Source organism: Mytilus edulis, unplaced genomic scaffold (genome assembly GCF_963676685.1).
Source record: "Mytilus edulis unplaced genomic scaffold, xbMytEdul2.2 SCAFFOLD_1388, whole genome shotgun sequence".
NCBI classification, from domain to species: Eukaryota; Metazoa; Mollusca; class Bivalvia; order Mytilida; family Mytilidae; genus Mytilus; species Mytilus edulis.
The window spans coordinates 1-25,010 of record NW_027268317.1 but is presented as its reverse complement, the minus strand read 5'-3'; the positions used below and the strand labels follow the sequence as shown (position 1 = coordinate 25,010).

The following is a 25,010-nucleotide window of genomic DNA, read 5'->3' as shown; positions in this document are numbered from 1 at the left end:
ATATGCGAGTGTTATTCATCGTCTTGGTTGCAGTTTTATTTTATTACAATAGATGCAAGCATATGAAAGAGAGTCGAAAGATACCAGAGGGGCATTCAAACTCATAAGTCGAAAAAATAGACTGGCAACGCCATGGCCAAAGAAAAAATAAAAACACTCACATGCAACATGGTACACAAAACACAACCTTTGATAACCCTGACTTCGTTTCTTGACATGAGCCTGCTGCTATTTTATCTGTGTGTTTCTAAGAAACATCAGAGGCAACAGTAGTTGGCACAATTTTTGGATCCTCAATGCTCTTCAGGCTTTATAAATATTTTGATATAAGTGTCACTGATGCGTGCGTCTTCTATAGACGAAACGCGCGTCTGGCGTACTTAATTATAATCCTGGTACCTTTGATAACTATTTACCGATGTTCATGTTTTTAAAACAAATCTTGGGGAATTCTAAATATTTCAAAAAGTTCAGTTCGGTTGTGTCAACAATATGTAACATTTGCTATGCGAATCAAAATTATCAAAATATTACAAACAGAAATCAAACACAAATGAATAGCAAATTTTCAGATCCGATCTAGTACTTAGTATTTAAACATCTTGTACCGCGAAAAGATGTTATTTGTGAATGGGTAACGACAGAGCTTAAAAGATACATTATTCGTAATATGGTGATTTAGAAAGTTATTTTGTGTCTATTTCAATCGCCAGTTCTTCCTCATGACCCAGTACATGTCACTAAATCTAAATTTCCACGTTCGACACTCAGGTGTCACAACTGGAACAAAATCTGCTAAACCTTCTTTCCGGGGACACACGAAATAATCCCTGCCGGTCTTCAGTTCGTATTTATCTTTAGTTTTCTCTGTAATGTTTTATAGAATCATGTGTGTCATTACGTCGTTCTTCGACTTTTGCCATGACGTTTATATGACCAATAAGTTTGAATATTCGTTTGAAAACTGCAGTCTGTTTTATGAAGTCAGGTGTACACCCCTGTTCATGAAGTCTATACTGAATCATCATGCACGAGCGTAAAGTATCAATTGAAATATGTGCATATTATACGATGGCGCAGAGGATATAATACTATTGAGATATGGGGAAATTGACAATTGAAAATTTGAAATTGTCCTTTACAAAAGATTATTGTTTGTAGTTAATCTGTGTCAAAATCAAAGTAAATGTCAAGATATGAAGCAAACATTCTAATTTCTTTATTATCCTTTATCACAAGCTCACTGTAGTATATGAAATGTAATTACAGATCGACTGACATGTTGGTAAGAGTCAGGAAATCTTCAGTATATATCTGAATTTGAAATCAAGAACTAAGCAAAATGGTTTTCTTTAGGTCTGTGTAAAGGTTCTGCATTTCCAATTGCAGTGCAACCGGTAAACACTGTTATATTATTTCGACTTATGCATCATTCGTATCCACTTTTAGAATAAACAATTTCCAAGCAAATAGAATGATCGATCGAACTAAAGTCACAATCATTCGCGCACTTTTGGGTAAATGACATCATTACTCCTATCTAATGTGTCAAAAAACAACAGTTTACTGTACGTGGTAAACAATATTTCCACTTCCCCTTTTAAAAAAATAACAGTATTTAAGGGATTAAACTTCTTGTTTGCTTCTTTGAAATGTTAAAGACAAGTTTCAACGGACTTTCTAGTTTTGTCATCTTTTTGGGATTTTGTCGAATCTCTATTTCTTAAATAAACAACTGAAAAACTTATTTTGACTCTTATATAAATAAAACTATATCAAAATAACCTAAAAAAATAATAACGTACACCCAAATAATTCAACAAATCAATATAACATCAACAAAAACAAGAAATATCAAGTCCAAAATATTTGAAAACTATGTATTCAGCACAATCATGGACAGGATACAACTATCCGTAATTGTTTTAGTTAATGTTTAAATAGAGGGGATTTTTTAAAGTTTTAAAAAATATCGTTTTTTACAATCTCACTTTATAAAAATGTGTGTACATGAATAGAAAATGCAGTTTTATTATTTTATAGGTTTTACGATATAATCCAATCATCAGCGCTTGATTATATGATGTTGGAATCAGGTGAAACACAATTTGTTCCCATTTACAGAAATGTTTACCTTCATAACTTGTCATCAAAAGGCTTTTAGAATTATCTTTTTCGCCTTATGGATAGAACATTATGTGTGATGTTTGAATAAAACAAAAAAGAAAGATAATTGAGGGCAGCGTTTTAATAAAAAGCCAAACTGCATGCCACTAATGAATAATAGCTAAAAAAAAAATGCACCATACGACTTTTGACGACCAATCTTAAATTCAAGTTCAATCATTTTTCTAGGACTGTGCCAATTTTAGCCGTAAACCCTGATGTGAAATTAAATTTTTTTAATAATCGACCTTTTCCTATTCCGTCACCGCACTATATGATTTTAATGGGATTTATTGAAAGATATATGTAAATAGTTTTAGAAAAGGTATCACTCTAAGGGATGTATATTCTTCTTTTTGCCAATTTTTTGGGGAATATGTAACATCTTTTCCCCCATTTTTGCAATATTATATAACAAATTGTTGCCATGGATACACAGAAAAGAAATTATATTTGACTATGTTTACCACTGGATATCAAACTTATGGAAGGTACTGATTACACACATATGCAGACATGTAACACAAACAGTAAGCTAAATTTACAAGAAAGCAAGGAAAAGGGGATGGAAACATTCATAAGAGTAAATTGTAATGTTTTTTCCTAACTCTATATTGCTACTTTTAGGCAAATAAATTCGGTTAAAAACACACAGATTTGACGTATTCTCCTGTTATATCAGGGTAAACATGAACCACAAAATTTTTAAGATGCAGAACTTCACTAACTTATATGAAATGTATGTGATAATCGTAAAGAATGTATTACGCATTTGAAATACCATACACGTCTCTTGAACCATCCAAATGTTATCTTTTGACCATGAAAAACCAAATGCGGCGCCTATTTAAATTTAAACTCCAGTAAACTGAAACAACGATACATCGAAACTAATTGTTAGACAACCAGAGAACTTGTAAAATGTAAAATCACAAAATACAGATCTCCCAGGAAAATTGAAAAAGGAAAGTCCCTAATCAAATGGCAAAATCATAAGGTCAAACACATCAAACGAATGAATGACACCTTTCATACTCCTGACTTGGTACAGGCATTTTCTTATGAAGAAAATGTTGGATTAAACCTGGATTTAAAGCTAGCTTATCCTCTCACTTGTATGACAGTGGCATTAAATTCTATTATATTGACAACGATGTGTGAGCTTAACTAAAGACATAATATGAAAACATGTAAAAATATATGGGTACAACCGTCAACTTTGTGGTATAATCTTAATCACTATTAAAACATTCAAACATGTAACAGCGAAGCACAAAATGGTGTAAAGTTTTGTTATAAGTAGTCGTATTTGTTTTTTTTTAAGTTACACAATTAAAATTTCTGAAATGTTCAAAATAAGGCAATGTCTAAGGCTTCACCAAAGTGTATGTTTCTTCTACGCACCGGAATTTGAATTTATGCATCGATTTGAGACATATAACTGTACCAACGAAAATATAAGACCTAGATATTGAACAACTGAACTTTTAACTTCTCTGTTGTACCCTCAAACATTCCATTTTATTTTTTGATATGCGCTATGTAGGATTTCCTTAAATAATATGGCATACCAAACATATTACAAAAATCAATATATACTGTTAAAAACAGAGGGACGAAAGATACCAAAGGGATAGTCAAAAATAAATATGTTAAAAATACTTACACCAGAACATATATGCAATTTGAGTACCAGAGTATCGCAAACTTGAAGCCTATATATGAAAACAAATCAGAGTTTGCATTTGATTATTCAGATACCTTAATGCAACTTGGTAATTCAATTCAAAACACAAATACACATACTTGCTGTTTTTTTTAAATATCTTACGCTATGCAAGTGTCTGAACAGATATTTAAGATTTCAAGGAACGTAGTTTGTGTGTAACTGACAAATCATCCATTTAGCGCAAACATTTTGATGACCAAATACATACATAAAATATGCACTTGGTTTTCACAAAAATAAAGTTTTGTTTTAAAAGATATTAAGATGTACTTGAAGAAAGCTTATAACAGAGGAGAAATGACAACGGTGATGTTGTTTAGAGATATGGTCATTAAGAAACGATCCTTAAACGTTGTGTTCTTTGACATACTCATGCAAACAGGATAGCAACCTAGCACTATATATATATAATAGAACTTTTAAACATTAGATTCATCGGTAAATAACTAAACACGTATTTCTATTTACAAATGTAGGTACTAATCCTTATCGTCTACATGCTGTCGAAACATATATTTTGGCAATTTACAATGTCAGGGCGAGGCTGATGTAAGACTGATTTAGTGTCTTTACCCATAATACACTCGAGGTGTACTAATTGACATTCTAGTTTTTGTAGAACATAATTTAGTTATTGAAATGGCGTTCAGTAACTGCGAGTACTCTAAATCGTTTCTTTTTGTCTTCTTTCTTACAGTATTTTCTTATATTTTGTGTTGAAACACCACTGTTCAAGGTTAAGTACAGGATTGAGCGCTAAACAAAATGCTAAAACCCGACTCACTTATTCTTTATATGCCCATCCCCAAGTCTGGAACCAGTAATGTATTGGATGTCCCTGATTGCTGTTAACGGTTTGACACATTTGTAGTATATTGGCTATATTAATTGGCTTTTACGTTAAATAGTGTCGCAATAAATCATATATGTAATTCAATGGTTGTCGTTTGTTGCTGTATATCATATTTGTATTTTCGTTCATTATTAAGCCGTTAGTTTTCTCGTCTGAAATTGTTTTACATTTGTAATTTCGGGTCCTTTTCTTCCTGACTATGCGGTACGCGTTTACCTCGATGGGGGAAGGCATTACGGTGACATTAAGTTGTATTTGGTCTCTCATTGGCAGTCATATGACATTTTTATATAAGATAAGAATATATGGTATGATAGCCAATGAAACCACAATTTATCGATGCCGAAATGAAGCCTTTTTAAGCAATTTTAGATCTGACTTACGTTTTTCAACAAAGACTAAAACACATAACGTATAGTAAGAAATACACAAATTTGACAAATTTGACAAAATGTCAAACAATTCAAACAAACAAATAACGATTTATGACGAAACAATAAACGAGTATCGAATAAGGTGACAAAACCCAACGACAACCTTTGAGTCGCAGGATCCTAGGACAGCCATATATAAGACATGGTGGGGTTAAACATGTTTGAGAGCCCTTAACCTTCCCATTAACCTGGGACAGTGCTGTAACAACACAATACATAAACAGACTAAACTAAATAAGCGGGTTGTTGCTGAACTCAACTGATCGGTACGATTCACAAAAATGAATTATACGTACCACAAATTGTTTGTTGTCCTTAGTTCTTACTTTTGCAGGTAAAAATGAGAAATCTCCTTTATACATTTTTTGTAAGTCTTGTTGATATGTCCTGTATATCATAACTATATATACAGCCATTACAAAAGTCGCTATGCTTAATGAAAGATAAAAACTAACTGAAAAAATCAAACGTTTAGCTTAAAAAAAAGTGATATAATCAATTGTATTGCTACAGCAAGAAATTGGAGTTTGATAAAAATGGCTTCGACCATCAATGTACAAGTTGTTAATAAACAGTGATATAATAGGTAAACGTTTATCTAGCCAGTAAATACATTTTAGAGCATTTTTATCATTTTAATCAATTTATATATATATATATATATGCGATCGGTGGTTTACATAAATATGTAAATATTGCCGATTAGACATATTTGTTTTTGGTTGATTATGATTGGGTACATGTACATAAATATTCAGTGTAATGGTTTCTGGCTAATCGTTGATGATCTTAAATTAAAAAAAAATGTAACAGACAAATATAATTGAACTTTACAGTTTTAGAGTTTACAAGGTTTGGCTAGCCACAAAACCAGGTTTCAACCCATCGTTTTTTCTTAAAATGTCCTGTACCAAGTCAGGAAAATGTCAGCTGTTTATCAGCATTCTTATAGTTCGTTTCTGTATGTGTTGTATTGTCGGTTTTTTTTTTGCACTTCAGTGTTTGTTGTTTCGTTGTTTTCCTCTTATAGTTGATGTGTTTCCCTCGGTTTTAGTTTGTGATCCGGATATGTTTTCTCTCAATCGATTTATGCCCTAGGAACAGCGTTATACTACTGTTGCCTTTATTTGTCGCCAATGCTAATCATCATGGCCATAGTTGATTTGAATAAACAATTTTATGGGAAACAAATCTTTTATTTTATAGAATGATGCTTTATTTTCTTTATTGACAAGGGATAATTGTTTGCTTGACGTGTTGATTTTCAAAAGCACAGCCGCCATTTGAATTGTATCCAGCTGAGTTATTGCTCTTAATTAAACAGATGTTATAAAGTATTTCTAAAAAAAGATTTATTTATTTTTTAAGTTTAAACATAGTCACAAAATATTTCAAAATATGGTGACTATGTTGATCTCATCTGACGCATAGCACTTGAAATAATAAATATATAATCTGCAATTCAATTTTCAGAAATATATCCATTCTTCTTGGTGTTTAATATGTTTAATTGAAATGTGCTATTTTGATATAGAGTACAACATTTGTTTGATTATAAAGACATTTATACATAATACTTAAATGTAGGTAAATGAAACTGGTTTAATTTTTAATGTGTTGAAAATCTTTAAATAATCACGTCGGGAAAAGATTGATGGGCCGAACTCCACTCCAATTTTACGTCTTTGAGTTTTAAGTTCTTACCGTCCATAACTTCTATAAAAGTGTTGAGTTCTGGTATTTGTACTCCAGTTCCATTTTTCAGTAGCTCATGTACCCTTTCAACAATTATTGTCCTTAGCGGGTTATATACAGAAAAAAACAAAACTCCAGTCTACAAGTATTGATAATAAATAATAATAAAAAAACCATATCATAATAGAAATAAACATTATCATGTACGAAGTCGAGATTTTAATAGCAATTCTCTGTAACCACCAACCAAGTTGCGGCACGCATAGTCTCAGATTTTCTTGAAACTTGGTCTGTTGGTAACTATCGATAAACTAACAAAAAAAATTTGACCAAAAAATTGTTTATGCCCCCGTTGCCATGGTTACGGATCCCCTTGGATTTTGCCTCAAAAATGCATATTTTGAGGATAAAAAATTACCCATTTTAAGCAGTTATCATGCAGACATTTCAAGTTTTATGAATATTTTGACTATAATTCATTAAAATATAACACTTTATGAGTAAGATGAAAGATAAAAATTATTTCTGAAAAAAGGGGAAGAAGGGGGCAGCACTGGTTCAAAAAGTGGAATTTTCAATGTATTCAAAAAGGCAAATAATAGGCATTTTGCATGACATAATTTCACACTTTTGCATCCACAACCAATTATACTACAGTGATAAATGTAAATTATGGCTGTTGCCTAGGAATAATTTATCATTAAAGGTTTGGGAAATAGGTAGCTAGGGTGGTTGCTATGGGAACATAAAAGTGTCATTTTTGGTATTTTGAAAAAAAAATTTGACATTGTTATTTAAATAGTTCAAAAACAGTGACAAATACAAAATAAAAATTACTTAGGACATGTTGTGCATTCAATGACCAGAAAGTTGAACTCAAGGTCAAAGGTTATTTATGACCTTGACTTTGACCTTCGGTCTTTTTTTATTTAATTTTTTTAGAAATTTTATCAAATAAACCCAAAAAGTATTTAGAAAAAGTGTTTAGACAAAATTTTGCTTACATTTTGTTTGAAAGCAAAATACCAGAGGTCAAGGTCATGTTAAAAGTTCATAGCAACGACTCTTACTTGATTTAAAAATACCTAGCAACCATGCATAGTTGGGTTCAGATTGATACAAACTATGATATACATCCTAATAAAAAGTTGAGGGGTCAATATTTTCAACATAAACTATACCAGCCATTCTCATATAATCAGAAAATGCATAGCAACCATCCTTGTATTGGTGCTTTACTAAAGACTTAATTCATTCTTCTGTTTAGACTCTCAAATTTCTTTAAAGAACATGTATTTTGTTTCTTTAATAATTCACATACATGAGTGTACTCGTGTAAATTTCAGTTAATCGCCAGCAAATTTGTATCCTGTTCTTACTTAAATTTCAAATGCTGTTTTTTTCAAAAGTATTTCATCAATATTACGAAAAAATACCAGTTGAATCATTATGTCATTTACTAGGGGACTCCTGATTAACTTTTATGTTCTTAATCTTGAATCTTCAACGCATGTAAAAAAGTTATGTAACAAATCATTATTTTTATTGAAACTTATATGGATAAATGAACAATTTAATAGTAAAAAATACCAACAAGACTCATTCATTTACTCAAATTATTCGACAATTTCATTTTACTCCATATAGGCGTTTTGCCTTTTAATGAATACTAGTATTTAAGGAGAAACATTCAAATAACAGCATTTTTTTCTTGTTTCCTTATCCCAATTATGTACTCTTTTTTAGTTACTCTTGTAGCTATACATGTATAGCTTATTGTATATTAATATAATTATGTAAATACTTACATAAACGATAATTACCCCAAATTGACTTTAAAGAGTATTTACTCTTATAAGGGGTTGTCAAATGAATCTAAGGTAGATTCATGGTATACCGCCATCTTGGATTGCACAATCACAGTACAAATTGATCTTGTTATTTGCCCAAATCGACAAAGGAGAAGGTACTTATAAAAATGGGCGTCCTCTCTCAAAAGAAGTCTTCATTCAAACCATTACTAGCTTTAGTATAGAAACTTTTAAAAAAATGATTATTTTTGTTCCGGTAAAAAGAAGGTTGCCTGGCAACCATTTTTACTTCTTAATATAATTAGCACATACGAATTAATGTATCTGTACAAATAACCATGTTTTCCAGATAAGATGGTTGGTTTGAGAATAACTTGAAGTTACAAATGAATAGTCACTTCAATTTGAGTTCATAAATTGCTTAGCAACTACTTAGCAACAGAAAAAATTCTGAGCAACGGTTAATAAATTATGATTTGTGTCCTCTGAAGTATGAATCTAGCAACATAAATTTCATAAAAAAACAATTGTCCTTATTTTTTTTTCTTTTTAAATGAGCCATTTAAGGAGAGATAACTCTTTCAGTAAAAAAAAATATACTGGACCTCTAGGGATTTTTTTTTTATTATTACTTATATCGAGAAAACGAGTTCAGTGACACCATTGTTTCTTTTTTATTTCTTAAAACATATGATGAAACCTATCTTCCCACAATTATTAAAAATTCTATCTCAAAGTGTTTTTTTCAAGAACAATCAAACCAAATTTAGGCAATTTTCAATGATTCGTAGCTTGTGAAATAGCACGGTTTAAGAACCAACCCTTTTATTTTATTTAAAAAAAAAGCATAGTAAAATCTTTACTTTAGCAAATAATAAGAAAATTCTGTCTCAAAAAGTATATTTTCATGATCTACCTGAACCATTAAATTATTTGTAATCGTATCTTGTTGATAATTTTTGAATTTCTAGTTTCCTCCTGCTATAATATGGTATTTTTTTTATATAAGGCAAAAACGCACACACAGTCTTTATAGGACAATAACTGCAATATAAATCAGCTGACGATTTCGACGAAGAAGAACTAGTGCTGCTGATAATCTATTAAATGTAATGTTTCTCTTTCTAAAGGGAAGTTATATTAGTTATTGTTTTCAAGATAATAGGCAAAAAAAAACCATAAGTGGGGAATGTGTCTGTTGAACACATATGATATCCCCCCCCCCGCTTGCATATCATATTTATAAAATTATAAAGGAGCATAACCAAAGAATTATACAAGTGCAATTATAATTATGTTTATAAAGGCATATAACTCCAAAACGATAAAGGTGACGCCACCCAATTTTCAAATTGATCTGTATTATGTGGCAATAAGCATGGTATGCAAGTTAAACAATATTTGGCTAAGGCAAACTAAAGTAAGAGAACGGATACCAACTTTTGGCAAGTACGGACGGACAAACATACAAATAGATGGAAAGGGTAACACTTAATGCCACGTCTGCTACAGCGGGGCATAAAAAGTTTAACATTCATCATTTCAGGCCAGAAATTCCCCTGTAAATAGATAGAAGTTAGACCCTTTCACGCGGAATAATAAAGGTCCTTTCACGCATTCTATTTATAACAATGTTTATGATGATGGACAATTTAAACTTGCATTTTATTCCTATCTTCTATTTAAGCCATGTAAGCCATCATGGGATACATTTTTAAAGTACATTATAACTCTAATGATGATTGTGTCCAAATCTGGTTTGTGGAGATGTCCGGTTAAAAGATATTTTTTCCAAAAATGTTACATTTTAGACACTTTAAAAGTGTAAACTTCACTTGAATCAATCAGTTTGTATTAAAGATTTGGTCATTACAAATACATGTACTTAAATTCAAGTTCAAATATGGCAATAAATTAAATTGGCTATTACATTTCATTTTGTTTTAGTCTAAAATGGAAGTTATCGAATTCATGTCTTGTCTCAACATTTGTATAAGTAAGTGCTCAATTTCCTAACGCTTGTTTCAATGTGTTGTCAAAGATGACTCATATTTATCTAACACACGCTTTCTACTTTCTTATAAATAGCGTTAGAGATTATTTTTTAAGCTAATTCTATATTTTGGGACCAAAAGGGGTCCTGATTGGCCTAGTCTGTTCGATTACTAAATCTCAATTGGCACTGAGACTCTGTTAAAATAACTTTTGCTAAACACACAAAGTATTTTTTAATATATATTTTTTTTAATCTTCCACTGTTGATATACAAAAATAGCAATGGATAGATGCAGGGTATTTATATAAGTTAGGAAAGAGCATTTTATCTTTTGTGATGGGGATGATGGAAGTTTAACGAAATGAATGTGATAGTGTCTTGATCTGAAGATAAATGATATTGCCCAAAACATGCTAAAAACAAATTTTTGTACATTTAGATGCACATTTAAAACTATTTAAAATACAAATCAGTGTGTATGCAATGAAAAAAATTTCGACGAAAAATATGAAATAATCAAGCCTTATAAGTTATAACGAGTGAAAATGAATATATTGTCTATGCATAACTTCTTTGCTTGAAAGGCCAACTCCAACCAACATAAACTAGTCAATCTCTTAGCAGTTATATTCCTTTTCTCTTCTTCTTGTAGATATACATTAATTGCCTTTATTTAACATTTGGTTGTCTTCTGGAGAGTTGTCTCATCAGACGACATCTTTTAAACTTTTGTATAAATGTGTAATCAGTAGCATGAAATTAAATTTGCTATATTATTTACTTTTCCGGATTAGACATGTGTTTTTTATAAAAAAAGATTCTAATTTTTGTCCAAATGAAATCTAAAATAAACTGTTGCTGTTCAGTTTTTCTAAATAATTTATTGGTTGCTATGCACTTTTTCAATATAAATCGATGGTTGCTAGGTATTTTCCTAATATAAATAAATGGTTGCTAGGCAGTTTTAAACTTTAAATGAATGATTGTTTACAACTTATGTGATGAGACCCTCTAGATCTTTGAAGTTAGGTCTATGTAATAGTTTATATAGTCCTGAATGAAATCATGTATGGTTGCTAGGTGCATTTTTTATCAAAAAAGGGGGGTTGCTAAGCACTTTTGACATGACCTTGACTATTTATTTTTTCATATGTTGATAAAAAGTGGCTTCAAACATCCTGATAATTTTCTCCATGTATAGTAGTAGCCGCTTTCTATTATATTTCCTTTCAAAATTCAATAAATATTCACAAGGTCAAAGGTCAAGGTCATCAATGACCTTTGACGTTTGGACAAACTATTGGTAATTAAATTGCCAATAGTTTGCACATCATAGTCATTCAATCATATTTACTTTTTGTGGATTATTTTAATTAAATGGCTAAATTTTAGAGGTAAAAAGGCAAAAATGACACATTTCTGTTTCCATAGCAACCATCCTAGAACTTAATTTCCCACACATTTTGTTATAATTTTTTGATGAGAAACCTCGATACTTTTCATTCATAACCACAGGTTAAATGGAGGTGGATGCAAAAATGTCTATTTTCTTCATACAAAATGTGTAAAATTTGTATTCTGAACTATATTGAAAAATGACCTCTGCTTCTGCAGTTGTGACAATATTCAGCCCTAATATTTTTGTATATATGACATTGCTATTTTGTTTGTTAAGTTTCATGTTTCTAAAAAATATTTACAAATATCATTAAATAAAACCTAGTTTTGATTACGAATGACTGCAAAGTAGTTGTTTTTCGATGCTAAATTCCTCAAAATTTGCGGGAAATCTCATTCACTTGGTTGCCATGGCAACCATGACCTAGCAACATTTGGGTGGGCATTTTTCTTACTTTTTTACATGATCACATGTTTTGGCTAAGTTTCATGAAAATCGGTGACTATGCGTGCCGGACCCTCTATATAAAAAGGTTGGTGGTTACATGTTCTAAAAATGACACCGGAACAGAAAAGTAATGACGTAGCTCAAATGTCATTGATTCTGAATATTGATATAGTCAATTTAAAATGATGCACATTCGAAAGAAAACAAACATCATATAATGTAAGGGTTTATACAGACAAATGATTAGGGGCAATCTTAGACAAAGAAGTCCTCTCAATGTTTGGTTGGTAATTCTTTCTCAAAACAAAACAAATACAACTGACAAGAAAGTTAATAAATAGTCTTTTTATTCATTTAAAGAAAACCACTTGAATTTTATCTAGTCTAGTAACATTATATCATATAACAAATAACAAATAAATCATGAGACGAAGAACCATATGACAGTAGTAATCTAAAGAAAGTACATTGTTTGAGTTAAAACTTTGGTTTAAACAGTTATTGGGAGATGATCGAACGCTCCATAGAACTCTCTATTCTAATTGTTTCAATACAAGGTTTATGAACTATAACATATTTCAAGACAATGATAAATTCATCATATCTAATCCAGAAAAGAGCACTTGAATTTAATCGTTTTGCTCTTTTTTAAAACAATCATACACTTAGGGCCAATATATAGTTTCAGTGGCCCAAAAAAAATATGAGAACATGTCTCTTTGTAATAAACTCGTAAAATAAGTACACATTTCATTTATCTCTAGGAGGCATACTTAAACCATCTGACTGAAGAAATATTTTTTTTTTTTTTCGAAAACATTATAAAATAGAACAACTATAGAGCTATTATTTGTCCTCCTCACGAATGCCTCAAAGTTTTACACAACCATGGTACAAAGGCATGTATGAAGTGTTATGATATTTATCAAAGGTACCAGGATTATAATTTAGTACGCCAGACGCGCGTTTCTTCTACATAAGACTCATCAGTGACGCTCATATCGAAATAATAATAAAGCCAAACAAGTACAAAGTTGAAGAGCATTGAGGATCCGAAATTCCAAAAAGTTGTGCCAAATACGGCTAAGGTAATCTATGCCTGGAATAAGAAACTCCTTAGTTTTTCGAAAAATTCAAAGTTTTGTAAAAGGAAATTTATAAAAATGACCACATTATTGATATTCATGTCAACACCGAAATGTTGACTAATGGGATGGTGATAACCTCGGGGACGAAACGTCCACCAGCAGTGGCATCGACCCAGTGGTTTAAATAGTTATCAAAGGTACCAGGATTATAATTTAGTACGCCAGACGCGCGTTTCGTCTACTTAAGACTCATCAGTGACGCTCATAAGGACTGTAGTGTGGTAGTTAAATCGAAGTGACTCAGCGATACTTACGGCGGGGGGGGGGGGGGTGGGGGGGGGGGGGGGGGGGGGGGGGGGGCCGAATGGGACTCTTGTGGTTTTGTACTCGAAATTCAATTTTATACGGACAAAAAGTCAATTTTGTACGCAAATTCGTTTAGTTTGGATTCTGTGAACTACTTTGCATTCAAAACTGAGATTTTATCACACAATTTAATTTTGTGTTTATTTTCGTGTAGACAAAATTGAGTTTTGTTAGATCAGAAGTGAAAATTTAACACAAAAGTCAATGTTGTGCCACAAAAGTCAATTTTGTGTCACAAAAGTCAATTTTGTATCACAAAAGTCAATTTTGTGTCACAAAAGTCATTTTTGCACAAAAGTCAATTTTGGTTCACAAAAGTCAATTTTGTCTACACAAAAATAAACACAAAATTTATTTTTGTCATGACAAAATTCAATTTTTTGTTTATTTTTATGTAGACAAAATCGACTTTTGTGACACAAAAAACTACAAAAATAAATTTTGTCTACAAAAATGAATTTTGTCATTACAAAATTAAAGTTCTCATAAAACAAGTCTGTATCACATACTTTTGTAAGACAAAAATGATTTTGTCATGACAGAATTGAATTTTTTTGTTTACACAAAATTGATTTTGATTACAAAAAGTTCAAAACCAATTCGGCGGCCCGCAATACTAACATTGAACGGTACAATTTCACTGCATCATCTGCACATTTCGACAATGACAGTACTTTTTGTGATGCTCAAGGCCAAATTTATTGAAAACCCAAAACTTATACAAACGCTAAAGAAATGATCAGGAAAAGAAATCACTAAAAAGGATAAATTTTAACAGTAGATAAACAACGAATTACCGAATACACTTACCTGGAAAATTATACACCCACAAATCACAAACGTACACACGACTCTAGGCGAAGTTCTCAATGGTGTATTTGTATTCATTTTCCCCTTTATTGTAGCAATGACGCTTTTCAGTTTTCTGAAAAAAGAAGATACAACCGACTACTAAAAATGTCATTTTATTATCAAGATGCTTGATTTCTTGATTGACAATATATTTGTTACGTTCGGAGGACGTGTTTTTCAACAGACTGTCGGCATTCCAATGGAACAAACTGTGCCCCTCTTCTCGCCGACTTGTTTCTTTATTATTATGAGGCTGACGTCATGCAGGAACTTCTTAGGAAGAAAGATAAGAAGTTAGCAATATCCTTTAACTCTACTTTCCGTTATAAAGATGATGTTCTTTCACTAAACAATTCAAAATTTGGTGACTATGTGGAACGCATATATCCAATCGAACTAGAGATAAAGGATACTACAGATACAGTTAAGTCGGCTTCATATCTTGACTTACATCTAGAAATTGACAATGAGGGTCGGTTGAAAACAAAACTTTACGACAAAAGAGATGATTTCAGCTTTCCAATTGTGAACTTTCCATTTCTAAGTAGCAACATTCCAGCAGCACCTGCATACGGGGTATATATCTCCCAATTGATACGACATTCCCGTGCTTGCATTTCCTATCATGATTTTCTTGATAGAGGTTTGCTGCTCACAAGGAAGCTATTAAACCAAGAGTTCCAAATGGTGAAGTTAAAATCATCCCTTCGTAAATTTTACGGACGCCATCACGAGGTGGTTGACCGTTATGGAATAACCGTTTCACAAATGATATCGGATATGTTCCTTACGTCGTAACTACAATCCCCTTCCCTTTCATGAATATGACCTACCGAATTAGACTATTTACCGGATTTGTAATAACATAAGCAACACGACGGGTGCCACATGTGGAGCAGGATCTGCTTACCCTTCCGGAGCACCTGAGATCACCCCCAGTTTTTGGTGGGGTTCGTGTTGTTTATTCTTTAGTTTTCTATGTTGTGTCGTGTGTGCTATTGTTTTTCTGTTTGTCTTTTTTATTTTTGGCCATGGCGTTGTCAGTTTGTTTTGGATTTATGAGTTTGACTGTCCCTTTGGTATTTTCGTCCCTCTTTTAAATACACAAAGATGTTATTATAATCTTTTAATGTGTTGGAAATCTCTGAAACTATGAAAGCAATCGAAACAGTTTAATAAAAGTTACATGCAAAATTTGCCGTGTTTTCAACACAAAATTTACTCTTAGAAAAAAAAACCATACTTTTGAATCTGGAAAACTTTGAAGACATGATGGCAGAACCTATACAAACACAATTACAATGCAAATTGGTCTCAGAAAATAAAAGTCTTAATTGAACTTTAATGTGCCTTTTTTATGCTCCCACAGAAGGTCCAGAATTTTTTTTTGAGAAAGATGCATGAGAACTTCCCCATGGGAAAAATTGATATTCACAATTGTTACGTGTTTAATTTTCTGAGGAAAATGTAATGGAAAGCATAAAGAGGGATTTTCTTGCTATCTTAAATTTCTGCTCTTTTGTCGTGTTGTTGTATCAAAACCTTCATTTAAAATTATTCTTGCTCCCCACCGTTTTTTTTAGGCATTTCCCCACACTGTACAGCAGTAGACCATATAATTGAATGTTTATATTCATTATACTTAAGTTCGAGAACACTTACTGGAAGATATGTTTTGAGTCGGCCCATAAGATGTTATCTGCTTACAATTACTGCAATATTTTGTCAATTTGATTTTCCCACAAAAGAGATTAAGCAATATAGATTCCTAGCAGTTTTTGATATTGAACGACTTCTTGATATGTTCATCTCCAAATTTGAGTTTCAACATTTTGTCTATAAAAACGAACTTGCAAATATATATTCAATAACATAACATTATCATTTCTACCGATTCATACCATTACAAAAATCTACATTCATAATTGCATTTAAAAATGTATTTCTACAGTTCTACCAGTCTGTATCTAAGAAAGCCACCATTTTGAGTTCCAAATGTTTGGGGTATGTAATTCTCAAAAAAGAATTTACAAGAAAGTCACGGTTCGAACCTCAAAATCTACTTGTTGTCGATTATGAAACTATGCTGAAGCGTAAAAGAGTATAAATATATCTAGTGTTTATGTTTGACATCCAGAGTAAAGACATGACGTCATATTGTTTAAATGATAAAGACGTTGCGACAGTTTCGACTTTTCCATTTATGGGATTTTAAGCCGAAATATTTCTTAAATAAAATTTATTTTAATATGTAGCATTAAAAGGAAGATAAATGAATTGTATCTTAAGCTTGGCCTTCGAAAAACTTGTTACTTTAGCGAATATTCTTTTATAAAGCCACGCTACGCGTCGCTAGGTTAACTCAATTTGCGACTGTAAAATCCACATATTACGAATGCCAAGCTTAAAATACAGTACAGTTAACTCCTTATTTGTATGTTTCTATTTGGTTTCGTATTTTTCCATTCAATATTACAGAATTCATTTTGATGAAATACCACTATAAACATCTTTTGCCACCAAAGTAAATTTTCTAGTTAACCTTCGTCAGACATAAAACAAATCAATATAAATCGAAGGAGATTTGGTGTGATTGCTAATCAGACAACTATTCATCACAGTACAAATAAGTAGAAGTAGTAGATATAGATTTATTCAATGTCAAAGGAGTAGGTCCGGTAAGGACCGATTTTGGCCTCTAATTTCAGGTTCATTTGACGAAAGATTTTGACCACTTTTTAAACACTTAAGTGTCTATTTCATTTGAATCAATTAGTTTATGTGAAAGATTTGAACTGATTTAGTCATTAAAAACCATCCGATTCAAGTTCAAATATGAAAAATCTATCAAATATGCCGAAAAATGTCACTTTTCAGATGTTTTTTGTCAAAAATGAAAGTGGCCGCATCCGTGTTCATCCTCAACCTTTATATATGTTATGTATTATCATAAAATACAACTTACATTTCAATATAAAGGATGAACACGAATGCGACCACTTTCGTTTTACACGAAAACCGTCTAAAATTTAACTAAAATGCTAGAATTGTGAAGATTTCAGTAATTTAGCATGACTTTATGGTGCTAGTACCAGATATATGTGCATTGTATTGTCAAAAACAGCCCACATTTATGTAGCAGAAGCATTCTACTGTCCAATAAATAACTAAAAGTTTATATTTTAACAATTTAATAAAACTGCTATATTTTGGGGCCAAAAAGGGGTCTAACTGGACCTACTCCTTTGTCTGAGAAAGAATATTTAAATATGCATTTGTAAATATATTATACAGCATTTAGTTTGTTTACATTTATCATACATTCATTTTTACAGTGTTTATGACTGTAAAAATTTCGAGATGAATATTTTTTGGATATTTCCAATAAAGACGTGTTTTTTTCCACATTATTTAGAAACTTTTTTTAACTTTGTAATTCCATAAATTAACATCTATATATTTATTTACTTAAATAATCATTTTAGTTTTCGGTGGTTTTTTTTTCTCCAATTGATGTTTTTTTCCCATGTTATTACGGAAATTCAGAATTTCAAATTCTCCGAATATCGTTTCAAACGATTTCAAAGTTGAAAAAAAACTATATATATTGAATAAAGTATGAAGATTAACATTTCTTACGTTTACACTGCTGTCAAACGGAGTGTTTTATCTTCACTTAAAATTCAGTTAAAAACCAATTGTAGATATAAATAATAACGCGGGTTAGGCATGTAAATTGGCTTCTGAATGTTAACCAAAGTATTGGTTAATGCATTATAATTTATGACAAGTAAAACCGATATCACAAAGTAATTTATTCTGGAAGTAAAAGTAAAATAAGTTAAAACAACAGATAAATCAATGAGAATAGGTCAAAACAGTCCAAAATTGTGAAAGAAACGTTTTTTTCTCGGAATATGCTATTGGTGTCTAGATAACTGCTGTACAAGAGTGTTCTAGATCAGTTTACATGATAGCTACAATTTGACTTATACGTCACAGATTGACTCTAAATATATCCGTTATCTGGTACCTTTGATATCTGTTTACACCACTGGGTAGATACCACTGCGGTGGACATTTCGTCCCCGAGGGTATCACCAGCCCAGTAGTCAGCACTTCGGTGTTGACATGAATATCAATTATATGGTCTTTTTTTTAATTTCCTGTTGACAAAACTTTGAATTTTTCAAAAAACTAAGGATTTTCTTATCCCAGGAATAGATTACCTTTGAGGTATTTGGCACAACTTTTTGGAATTTTGGGTCCTCAATGCTCTTCAACCTTGTATTTGTTTTGCTTTAAACCCATTTTTATCTGAGCGTCACTGATGCTGCTCTTCAACTTTGTACTTGTTTGGCTTTATAAATATTTTGATATGAGCGTCACTGATGAGTCTTATGTAGACGAAACGCGCGTCTGGCGTACTAAATTATAATCCTGGTACCTTTGATAACTATGAGTCTTATGTAGATGAAAAGCGCGTCTGGCGTATTAAATTATAATCCTGGTACCTTTGATAACTGTTTATCTGTTTGTATACCATTTAAAATAAATTAAAATAAATTCTGGATATGTAAATGAAATTTTTTCAATGATACCTACTGAAGAGATTTGGAATCAGTCTCTAATTTCGTTCCTCTGTCTTCGTCTTTCTGCAACAACCATCTTACATACTGCCTTTCATAGCCATTAATCACACTATGCTTCATCTTTAACAAGTTAAGATATAAAATGTCATATTACAGTAAGTAGCAGGAGGTTAACTTAGCGATTGTGATATTCATTTATACGTGAGGAACAATCATGCCTGTTCCAAGTTAGGAATATTACTAGTTTTTATCCATTCGTTTGATGTGTTTAAGCTTTGCTTTTGCTTTTTTAATTTGATAAAGGATTTTCTATTTTGAATTTTCCTCGGAGTGTGAAATTTTTGTTTTTAATTTTTGCATAATTAGTGCATAAGGGGCACATACCTTGTCGACGCAACATGTTTTGTTTCTTTTGGGACAATGAGCTTTCATCAATCGATGTATCCATTTATAGAATGGAAAATATTGTTTGTGCTGTATTTAGAGACCCCCTCCACCAAATTTTTTTATTTGCATGCAAAAATTACACCCACAAATGTAAGAAATAGATTGAAATATAAAATTATATTTATATATTTGTATTGACTCTGCACCTCAAACACACTGAGATCCAGATGGTATATATATATTGTATGGTTGTCACTTGCTTATTTGTATGATATACTTATTTCTAGTACTGTATAGTTAATTGAATCATTATCCCATACGGTATATAAAAATTATTGAGTTAGATTGTCGACAAATAAAAAAATTATTGTGTATAAAATAATAATATAACATCTTCGCACGCTTAAGACAATAACAATCAAAACCAAGGAGTTAATAAAGACTCACAAAATCAAAAGACATTTACATCAACAGTTATAAATAATAAATAAGAAGCAACACGAACTCCACTAAAAACCGGGAGTGAAACCAGGTGCTCCGGAAGAGTAAGCATTTCCTGCACCGTATACGGCATCCGTCGTGTTATTTCTTTGTTCAGTTCGGTAATGATGAAAGGTTATTATGACAAAGGAAGAATATCAGATATGATTTCTGACACACTTTTGTCATAATGGTCAATAAGCTCATGATGGCGACCGTAAAATTTAGTGAGTGATAACCTTAACTCATTCGCAATATTTCCTCGTGGGTTTGAACCCACCCCCAGTGAAAAATGGTAATTTTCCGTCTATTTTCCGATTTCAAAACGACCTTGAGAGGTGAACACCGACAAGACTGTGTTTTTTTGTCATTCAAGTATTACCCTATAGTTACAGTAGTCCATTCATGCTAGCTGGGAGTATATTGGACTTCAGTGTCTTGCTTGGGAATTATTATTGTCAAGTCAGGTCTGCCTAAATGTTCGTTTTTATGGATTTTTGACAAAACGGTGACCTAGATTTTACAGACTAGATTCCTATTGGCCATACTATACCTCGTTGTGTTCCTACACCACCTATGCATGCATATATGATAATAGTTTTTACCAACAGTCACTTCCAGTTACGTAGTGGCCATCAAAAGATGCCCACCCCCACCTGATTTTGGCTACTTTTCATGTTTTTCCGATTTTGAACTCTTAAACGGCTTTCAAAGTGCCAAATTTTCATGAACAGACATCTGAGAAGAGTTGATGGACCATGAACTGCTTGGTTAAAGTCCCTGCTATCATGACAGTTCAGTAGGGGCAGTTCAAAAAAAAGTATAGAGGGTCATACGGGCCATCAAAGATGGTTGTCGCCATCACGCCTACAGGCGGGATTGGGGGTTAAAGGGTTAATTTGATTGATTCATTGCCCTGTCTTAGCAACTTTTAAAAACACATGTCTTATGTCTATCTCGAGATTCGCCTTCCATTACAAGGTAACGATTGAAGTTATATTTTTTTATATAACGGTAGTGGTCGAGTGGTCTAGAGCTATTTTTATCTTTTTATTTTGTATTCTGTGTAGGTTTCGGAAATAAGTTGAATGAGTAAGCTGCATTTGGATTAAACTGAGGTGCCTGATAGTATAAGGACTTGATGTTTTTGAATTGAATTTTGAAGATGTAAATTGATGTAGATGATAAATATATATGTGCAATAAAATTTTATCAAAAGGAAAAGAGCACTGAACATGAGGCTAAGCGATTGGTGTTGTAGTGTATCAAAGTTCGAATTCCGCTGAAGGAGGGACAAAAAAAATCGTCTTATTTTAATTTTTAGACTTATTTAAAATATTTTGTATTAACTTTGCATCTCAAACATACTGAACATTGAATCTACTGTTGCCTATGGAGAAGGTTAAATATAAAACTATATACAATTATGGCCCGTTGAAGAGGTGAATATTCAAAATTGTCAACACGAGAAGGTTATTTCATTGAGGGCGCAGCCCGAAGTGAAATAACTTTTAAGGGTTGACAATTTTCGATATTCATCGACTCTAAGGGTCCACAATTGTTTTATTATACCGAACTAACATTGGAAAGGCCTTTCGAACACTTCTTTGGACTTTACACAACAGTCAACACAAACACACAAGCTGAAAAGACCTTTAACGGCTTTGTGTTCTAGAATTTCTCGAATGTACAACAAAGGTAGAATCTTTTTGTAAAATATTGATGGCCCTGAAAAGGACCGTTTATAAGAGACACGGCTGCTGGCACTCTTTTCATGACCACTGCCTTATTTCCATTTCTCTCGGTGGGCTTCCAGTGTAACGTGAACGCTGCATTTTGTTTATTTACGTCTGTGACGTCATTTTCATGGGAGGTAACTCAAGTACAAATCAACAAACTGAAAAGGTTATTCACCGGTGAATAATAGGGTTATTCACCGCTGGTGCAAATTTTTAGGGTTATTCGTCCTTCTTGCAATTGAATGAAAAACAACTGAATTATTCCATGTCACGTGATAACGTTTCACCCAATAGAATTGTTTAAAATATATGTAAGGTATAATAATAGAACATATTTATATGTGAATCATGCATCTCCTTTTTTAATAATATGCCCCTTTATAAAGTACGGTGATATGTATTTGTATGTTGATGGATTATCAGTAATATTAAGAAAACACTGGATTTCTTTATTTGTATTTTGTCCTGTTTTGTGAATAATTTCTGTACTTTTCTACTTGCAGCATTTTGTCTTATCCTTGCCTTAAAAACCCGTGTTTTATATTAATTATCAATATCCGGACACAAATTTGTAAAATAGCTCATTTGTGAATAAGTAACAAATTTTGAATCAACTGTCTCTATGTCATATTATCTATACTATTTCACAAAGTTCATCGAGCGGTGTTGCTCGAAGCAGAATTCGCTGTTTTGACAGTTTAATGGAACGGTCAACTTTTGCTTTCCTTCTTTAAAATTTAGCAGTGACGGTTTCGACACAGAGAAAAATCGTACACCTCAATCCAATTTAAGATTACTCTGCTAATGTAGATATGGCTTACTTTTTCCTTTAAAGGACAGAAAGAAGTGGGTTTATATCACCGAATGAAGATGTATAAAATTATATTGAAAAAAAGTGAACCTATTCCAGCTTTTCAAATTTATGTTTATGTTTATTGATAAATTTCCATGAGGATATAAACTGAACACTAAAGAGTAGAAAGGTCACTTATGACGAATCAATGGTGTCGAAGAAATTTTACCAAGAGTGACAATTTTACAAAAAAAATCGCCAGTGCCTTACTTTTTTGTTGTTGTGTGCTTATCAATTCAAAAGTACTGTAGTGACCTTCATGAGGATATTGTTTGTCGAATTTTCATTTACTATGATAATACTTACATTTAGTTTTGTTTTATACGGAACTCCTCTGATAACATTAACAGTATCCATAGTTCCTTTATACAAGAAATAACTTATAAGAATGGTAAAGCATACCAATATCGGAACATTAATAAGTATCAGGTATGCTATGAATTTTATTTCGATCTGTTCATTTTCATTCTAGAAATAGAAAAAAGCCCAATAAAATTAGAATACTTAAAATAATAGATTCACAAACATATATTCGAAAGTAAATGAAGTTTCTTTAACAATAGGATACGACTTCGTAAAAAAGCTGAAACCTTGTTTAATCTGATCTAAATAATTATGGTTCTGTGCATTACTTTAGCTTTTAAATTCGTATTAACTAAATCAATTTACTGGTTTATGTTAATTCATACTGAACGACAGAATTCGTGGAATGGATGGAGATCGTTTCATGAAATAGTTTTTATTTACCTTTTTTTCAAATAACAAGTACAAGTGAATCATTTTTGTTATTTTTAGTAAGACTATGGCTGTTTTTGGACACTTTATTAACATAACACTTTGAAGAGTATCTGTTTCACATTTATAATATAAAACATCACACATACTACCATGTTCGTTTGCATAAAACGACTAAAGTTATTTTTTTCAGAACTTAAACAAAAATTAACTTGTAACTCAGATATGTCAACTGGGAAATGAGAAATGTCCAACCGGTCTTTCGTACTATTTTTGAGCCAATATATGCTTGATTTTCCTTTTCGTTTTATTACTTTTGTAAACTGTTATCAGAAGACTCTTCAAATAATCAAAAACACAAAACAATTACCACAGCTAGATATCAAATGCGAGTAGAACGAAGTGATATACGAAGAAGGAACAAAAACAGAACAGAAAATATCACAAATAAGCGATCCCTTTGAATGAGTTGAGGGCTTAATATTGTTAGTATCTAGCCATTATGCATCATGTTGATTTGATACACGATGTTCACCCTTTTTCCTGTTGTCGTGCCAGCGTTCCTGGAGGTTCAGATTGATTTTTTTACCACCAGAACAATCTTTCTTATTCTTTCTAAAAATGCATTTTAAAGTAATAAATGTTGAGACATGAATTGGGGAAGTCTGTATTCTGTGGATGTCTCTATTATTTTAAATCTTTCCAAAAAACTTAAGTTTCTTGTTTATCCGTTAGAAAAAGAATAAGAAATTTTACATGTGCTAAAATCATATCTTTCTATTCAGAATATCATTTATGTTTTTTTTCAGTGGAAAAAATATCTATACACCGTGCTGATGTGAACTTGCAACGTGTGTATTAAAAAGGAGAAAGTTTCAAAAGGGACATTAAAATATCATATGTCTGAGGAAAAATGACAACGCCATGGCACATAATAAAAAAAAAGATGAAAAGATGATTAATTTTAGATAACGCTGCATAGATGATTAAGCAACAAATTTCCCACCAAAACTTTGTGTATACTTCATATGATTCGGAAGAATGACCTTTTTGTAATCCATAAGTAGTACGCATCGTGTTGCTCATCAAGAATACACCTAGTGATAAGTCGCGTTCGATGTTGTCACAAACGAGGAAAGAGGACGGGGTTGTGTTGACGACAACAAGATTATGTTCGTTGTCATCTGTGACGCAAGTACAAATGGGTACACGTACTATTGCTTGCTTTGAAAAACGATAATTACCAACGCAACTATTAACAAATTCAAGAATAAAAAAAAATCAAAAGCAAAGATGACTTTTTCTACATATGCCTTTTAAGGGTGTACAATCAAACTTTTGTAAGTGCATTGAATTCAAGATCATTGCGTGTAAGAACATTTTAAGCG

General features: G+C 31.9%; 1 protein-coding gene across 1 annotated transcript; it reads right to left on the bottom strand.

Moving 5' to 3' along the window:
* Positions 1 to 3,832: 3,832 nt before the first annotated feature.
* Positions 3,833 to 23,301, bottom strand: LOC139507308 (stimulated by retinoic acid gene 6 protein-like; the record flags this gene model as incomplete). Its single annotated transcript, XM_071295694.1, has 6 exons — positions 23,194 to 23,301; positions 19,442 to 19,548; positions 14,795 to 14,909; positions 6,887 to 7,016; positions 5,479 to 5,636; positions 3,833 to 3,881 (listed from the first exon to the last, which is right to left on the bottom strand). Coding segments are annotated over exons 1-6 (610 nt in total), but the record flags the coding sequence as incomplete, so codon positions are not given.
* Between the last annotated feature and the right edge of the window lie 1,709 nt (positions 23,302 to 25,010).